At 44.1% G+C, this 6,985-nt stretch overlaps 1 protein-coding gene across 1 annotated transcript; it reads right to left on the bottom strand.

The window, feature by feature from the left end:
* Positions 1-4,196: 4,196 nt before the first annotated feature.
* On the bottom strand, positions 4,197-5,014 carry LOC137619437 (uncharacterized). Its single transcript, XM_068349518.1, has 2 exons — positions 4,814-5,014; positions 4,197-4,745 (listed from the first exon to the last, which is right to left on the bottom strand). The coding sequence occupies exons 1-2, from the start codon at positions 5,012-5,014 to the stop codon at positions 4,197-4,199; spliced, it is 750 nt and encodes a 249-aa protein (XP_068205619.1).
* Positions 5,015-6,985: the final 1,971 nt, after the last annotated feature.

Below are 6,985 nucleotides of genomic sequence, written 5' to 3' on the forward strand. Positions count from 1 at the left end.
ATTGAGACTTTCAAAGGTGATTGGGAGGGATGCCTGACCTGGGAAAAGAGAGATTGAAGGTGAAAAAAATGCTGGATACCAAAAAGACCGCCGACGGCTCCGTTTCCATCTTCAACGTTGAAGAAAGGACGGGGAGGCAAAAATGTCTCCTTATAAGGAGTACAAGTTATTGACCTCAGCCGCCAGCAACCGTTCTGATTCCAGTAAGGGAGATTAGCTGAGAGGAGAGAAAGATATGTTGGAAGTCAAAAAGACCACCGACGATTCCGACCCCATTCTCAAGCTGAAAACAGGACGGGAAGACAAAACTGTCTCCTTATAAGGAGTACGAGTTGTTGCCCTCAGCCGCCAACAATCGTTCCACTCCCAACAAAGAAGTTGCAGGGGGGATAAGAAGATTTCTTTTCAATTGCCGCTTAGATTGCTGATTGGCATTGTTGCAACGTTACCTCGGTGGAGGGTAGCAGTGGAGAAAGGCTGAGAGGGTGTTATGATTGTCAATTATGTGTTTGACAATTGCTGTTGCAGTTGCAGGATTGTTGGGATTAAGATCCTGCCAAAGTAGGCTTGTTTCCTGACATTGCTGTAGATAGTGCTGTAGAGGCTCTTCTGTGTCTTGATTACAGTACTTGCACGGTCTTATTGGTCTATGCTGTGTTGCAGGGTCTTTGCCGTTATCTAAGATAATTTGCCAGTTGCATAGATATCCCAGTCGCAGTCTGCAGATGATTACTGCGTCCTGGCGGGGTGTTTGTCTTGCAATTGGGTGTGGTAATATGTTTCTCGCTTCAATATACCACTTTGCCGATCTTGATCCATCTAGGAAGGCTCTCCTTACTTCACTAGTCTTTTGGATGTTGTAGTAGGCAGCCATTTGATTCTAGATGGTTTTTAATGAAGGTTGTAGAGTAATGCTAATGGTTTGGCATATTAAGGCCGATTTGACTAGGTGATCGGCCTCGTCGTTGCCAGAGATTCCGGTATGGCTTGGAATCCAATTCAAGGTTACTTGCCTGTTGTTGCTTTGGTGGAACAAGGCTAAGAATTGAATTTAAGTGATGAGGTAAACATTCTCTGTAGGTTCCTTGTTGCTAAGGGCCAGAATGGCTCCTCTGGAATCTGTATGGATCGTTGTGTTCCCCTCTTGTTGGTTGGCAGAGTGTTCTAGAGCTTTTGCAATGGCCACTAGTTCAGTTTGCAGTGTGGAAGCATGGTTGGAAAGTCTCCACTTTTCTTTATATCCTGATGTAGAGATCCGCTGCAGGGATTGCACGGTCTACTGATCCATCCGTATAGCAGGTGTGAGGCGCAGGTGTATTCCTGATTGCATTCTTTGCAGCTACAGTAAGTTGCTCTGGTGTGCAGAGAGCCTTGCTTGCTGCTGGTAGGATGGTGAAGTTGCATTTGATAGGGTCCTGACCCCAAGGGGCAGGAGGGCTGTATCCATCATGCTTTTGTTGTCCCTTGGTTTTATGAGCCACATTTTGCATCTGCATCCTTCTGAGTGTATCCAGCAGTTTCTTTGCATGAGAATTTGGCGGATCCAGTTCTTCGGCGAGAAGTAGAAGCCTTTTTATTTTATTGTTGAGAGGGCTTTTTCTGTCTGCGATGATTGACTCGAATATAATGCTGCTATTCCTAATGTTAATCCTAGCTGACAGGGGAATTAGGTTGGTTTCTGCTCTAAGTAAGCAGAGTCTTGTCCACATTGGAGAGCCACTAATGAGTCTCATGGCATTGTTTTGGACTACTTCTAATGATGCTTTTTGAGTGTCAGTCAATGCAGTGAGTGTGGGTGCTGCATAATCGATGTGGGATCGAATTGCTTGTAGATAAAGCAGTCTTAGGAGGTTATTTGATACTCCTTGTTTTAGGGAGGTCATTCGTTTCATGGCTGATAAACGAATCTTTGTCTTCTCTCTGAGGTAGGTTACTTCATTGGCTGGTGATAGGGTTTTGCTAATGATTACCCCAAGGTACATGAATTGACTCAGCCATTCAATGTCTTCTCCCCTCAGTGTGAAGTTCTGAGGGTTTTGCGAGTTTCTTATAGCCAATGCTTTTGTTTTGTTGGTGTTGATCTTTAGGCCAAGTTCATTGCATTTGGCTTGGATCATGTCAAGTGCTTTTTGAGTGGCATTTCTTGCATGAGCTATATGTGGACATACTATGCATATATCGTCGGCATATATGAAAATTTCCACCCCATTTGGGAGGTTTAAAGTGGCTAAGTTCTCCATTAGCAGATTGAAAAGGTAGGGGCTTAGTATGCCTCCTTGTGGTGTACCGTTTTCTAGGGGGATGAAATCAGTGATTTTTCCTTGGAAAGTGACTCTGGCTTCTCGGTTCAGTGTGTAGTTCTGAATCCAGGCCAGTAAGTGTCCTTTCACTCTTTTTTCAACAAGAGTGAAGAGTATAGCTGGTGAGCTGGCTAGCTCAAAGGCTTTCTCGAGATCGAGGAATATGACAAAGGCTTTTTTGTCATTAATTGTTGAGAGGGCATCTGTAATGCATTCTTGAGTGCCTATGCCGCTTCTGTAGGCATATAGGCGATGATGTAGTTGGCCTATTTTCCACTGCAGTCTGTTGAGTACCATTCTCTCAGCTACTTTCTCTGTGCAGCTTATCAAAGCTATTGGTCGGTAGGTGTCTGGCTCCTTGGGTTTTGGAATTGGTTTGGTGTCCTGCTGGTTCCATGTAGTTGGACGTAGTCTTTCCGTGTGTGTCCTGTTAATCAAATGCAAGTACACCAATTTGGCGTGGTTTCCCATGTTCCTCAGCATGCTAAATGTGATGAGGTCGGCTCCAGGGGCAGTGTCCTTCCTGCCTTTTGCAAGGGCCGTGTTAAGCTCCTCCATGGTGTAGGGGTGATCAGTATCATCTACCATGTTGCAGGCGGCTTCAATGATGTTGTTCCTGATTGGGAGCAGTGTTCTCTGTCTGTTTATAGTTTGCAGAGGTAGGTTGGTGCTTTTTGCTCTGTCCGCAAAGCTGTTAGCAATCCTCTTGGCTTCAGCTAATGGGTCTGGGTGTATGAATCTGGGTGTATTATTCTTCCCACAGACTTTGTTAAATCAGCCCCATATCTTGGCTAGGGATTTACTGAAGTTGACCTCGTTGCACCATGAGTACTATTTGTCTATTTTTACTTCCAGTGATAATTGCACAGAATGTTTGATGATCTCTACAAGTAAATTATGTAGCTCATCTGTTCTGTGTCTTCTGAAAAGTTTTCTGGTCCTGTTTATTCTAGCATTCATTTCTTTGATGCGACTGTTATAGTACCAGGCATCGGCATGTTTCTTCTCAGAGTTAATTTTTGTGGCATGGAAACACTGGCTGCTACCTCTAGTTGTTTGCTGAAGTCCATTGATAGGGTGGAGATATCATTGTGAGGTTTTTTTATGTATTCCCGAGCCCACTCTGCCATAGCTGTTTCGAATTTTTCCCAGTTAGCAAACTCTGGGTTCCACCTTTTTAGGGGTGGAGGAGGAGGGGGGTATTTCTCCAATTCAAGTTCAACTTCAATGGCAAGGTGATCACTAATTAGTACAGGATGTAGTTGCCATTTAGCGCCTCTTTGTATGGCACTGGAGAGGAAGGTGAGATCTAGCCATACTCCTTTTAGATGGGTGGCTTCTGTGACGTTGTTAAGCAGTGCTACATCAGGATATTCTTGCAATAGGGCATGCAAGTGTCTGCCTGTTTGATTTGTTGCTGATATTAAGTTCAGGAACTGGTGATGATCGTTGAAGTCGCCTGCAATAATTGAGTCATCATCAGAGGCTGCGGCGAAGAGCGCCTCCGCATTGATGCTTTTTGCTGGGGACATGTAGATGTTGTGGACTGTTAGCGTCGTGGCTAGCAGAGATATCTGGACACTAAGAGTCTCTGCCTCTGTCCCACAGTCTATGCTTGGTAGTAATTTGGAGGGGATGCTGCTTTTGACAAGGGTGGTTAGTCCTCTTGTCGTTAGTGATAGATACGTTGTGTACAATTGTATCCTGAGAACACAAATGGTATGTTCTCATTAAGCAGAGTTTCTTACAGTATGATAATGTCAGGGTCTTGCACTGAGGTTTGAGATTGGAGGAATACAAACTTGTTTCGAAGCCCACAAACGTTCCATTGGAGCACTTTCACTTGGGTGTTTTGGTTGTTGCAAGTGGTTGTATTAGGTTCATTTGCAAGAGGATCTATGAAGGGAATTGAGATCTTAGTTCCCAGGCTGTGTTGTCAAACACGAAGTCATCAAGAGACTCCTGTGTGAATTTAATTTTGCGGGATCGCAAGAAGTTGCAAAGGATATTGCTGATGGCTGCTGCTAGCAGAGCATCCATAGGGCAAGCAGAGAGGTCGTACTCACTGCTGTCAATAATTGGAGGACATTTGGAGGGGCGTGAGGCGCTTGGCTTGCTTGTGACGGTGGAGCTAGGTAGGTTGGGGAATTCTTTTAACGAGTGGAAAGGGATGGGTGTATGAGTTACAGGTGCGGAGGAGGATGAGGTAGGTTTTTTTGGCTGGGTTGCAGTGGGAGGATTGGTTGGAGAGGTAAATCTTAAAGGTGAGGGAGTATGGGTTGGGGATCGTTTTGCCTTGGGAGGAGGTTTGGGAGGACGTTGAGGTTTAGGTGCTTGAGGGGGAGTTGGCGGAGAGGGAAGTTCAGGAATGGCATGTCTGGAAGGATTAGGATTTTGTTGGGAGGTGTAGTTGGATGGTGGAGGGTTGTGTTTGATTGGAGGTGGCTGCGTTCGACGTGGCTGACGTGGGTGGAGGTTGTATTGGCAGTCCGCTCCCTGGCGGTCTGCAATACGCTGAAATCTGTGGGGACATCTATCATGCCAAGCATGATGGGATCCTCCACAGTTTGGGCAGCGGGCGGTGGTTTTGTGCCCTTCCTTGTGCCTGGCAATACAAAGGGGCAGTATGGCGCTGTCTGCTGCTGCAAACTCCACAGATCTCCAGACCTGTGCAACGGCTTTTGTGGTGGCCAAACTTCTGACACTGGAAGCATCTTAGTGGCTCTTTGAAGTACTCTTCGGTGCGGAAGGTGCCACAGAGGCCAAAGGAGAGCTGAGGAGGGCGAGATCCTTTGAGGACAGCCTCCAACTTATGGGATCTCCCTCCGGCTTTCCCTTCACATCTCTTGACAGTGATGATGGAGGGATGTTAGAGCACAGATTCCAGTGGCAGGTCGAGGTCATATACTATGATGATAGTGGTAGGCCTTTCATTGATGTCAAGCTTGAGCACATTATCCTGCTGCTCAAGGTAGGTCTTGGTGGGCTCATCTTTGGCTGTTATGACCAATTGTCCCCTGCGGTTGGGACGTATGGTTATGTTAAGGTGAGGATTACTGGCTTCCATGGCGACTATGGCAGCATATGATGTAATGCTGGGTCCTGGAGTTAGCCTAAACTTGGTGTCTTCAGTTGTTGTTTGCTGTGAAGGTGGCTCTTTAGTGGGGTTGTTTCCGGTCTCCACTTCTTTTTGTGCCGCCGGTGGGCGATTTGAGGTCTGCTCTGGGTGGTCTCTCGAGGTTCCAGGGACTGGTTCCATTTCAGGAGACTTTGGTAGGTTTTTATGGCTCCTCAATTAAGGCATCTTGTCTTTTTTATCCTGCCTTTCTCCACTCTGGTTCGAGGGGAGGAGGTGGGGATAGGGGAAGAACCCCTTTCTACCATTGCAGACACACAATGGTAGTCTTCAGCTGTCGAACGGTGTTTGTTTCAGGTGTTGTCTCAATAGAAAAAAAAAGAAATAAAGAAAAAGAAAGTATCAAAGCAAAGTTCAATTTATGAACTCGCGAAAAATTGAAAATATCTACGGGCAAATGACCGAAGATTTCAGTTACTCGCTTGTTAGAGATGATCCTTTCACTAGCTTGTTAGTTCGACAAATTGTGTGGTATCTATGACCATTACCTGGTGTCATTCCGGTAAGAAGTGAAAGGGTTTCCCACCCATGAAAACCCTTAGCAATCGCCTGTCAGGTACGTTTTCGCTTACGTAGTTGGCCCAGGTGGGAGGCGATTCCACCTAATTGAGTAGGCCTTCTTACTTTTGGCCTTGTGAAGGTACAATATGTTCTTCCCTCGTGGGGAACTCCTTCTCATTCATTCAGTCATTCTGTAACTGGCTCTCTTATGTAATGGATCACGATGCATTATACTCCTCACTGGAAATCCGTGGTTTCATTACAATCCTACTCATCTAGACATCTACACCAATGAAAATCTAATAAAAGAAATTCGTTAAAATAGTTTGTTGCGAAAAGTATGATACCCTCTTTTATCAGGATTTCACATACCTGTGGTTATTGGTTAAACATATTCTACCTCTACCTAACCTGCTGGGATTTAAAATAAAGGAAAGATAATGAGTTTGTATAAAGGTGGAGATAAACTTATTCTTCTTTTTTAGAATTGGTCACAAGTAAAATTGTTTTATTCTTTATATGTGAAGAATAGTATTTTTTTTTTTTTTTTTTTTTTTGAAAAAGTTGCTATATTGTCATATCAATTCATGCAATCATTAAAATGCATGTACTTTCAAAATTCATTCATTTCGTATCCGTCAGTGACATGATGGTAATCTAGTTTTCGTTTCGTCACTACAATAACAAATAATTTTGAATAGTGTTTATATATATTACATGAGGTGAGCATCATATAGCATTTCTTCCTACAACTTGATGATCTATTGATAACGTAACGTTATACTTTTTATTCAAATAATTTTGAGAGCAAATTGCATAAACGCTTTGAACATGCAATGCACTATTTCTTTTATCCATTTTGCATAGTTTCAGTCAACTGGATTGGGGAAAGATCTGCCTCAACAATGAGCCAATGCGTGTAGCACATAAAAAAGAACCGGAATTTTATGAGGAATCCGGATATGTGTGTTACCCAGTTCAAATCGGTCCCTTTTCAACATTTTTTTTTCGACATTTTGCAAGTCAACCTTTTCACCAAAACGCCGTA

The sequence above is a fragment of the Palaemon carinicauda genome, chromosome 1 (genome assembly GCF_036898095.1).
Source record: "Palaemon carinicauda isolate YSFRI2023 chromosome 1, ASM3689809v2, whole genome shotgun sequence".
Lineage (NCBI taxonomy): Eukaryota > Metazoa > Arthropoda > Malacostraca > Decapoda > Palaemonidae > Palaemon > Palaemon carinicauda.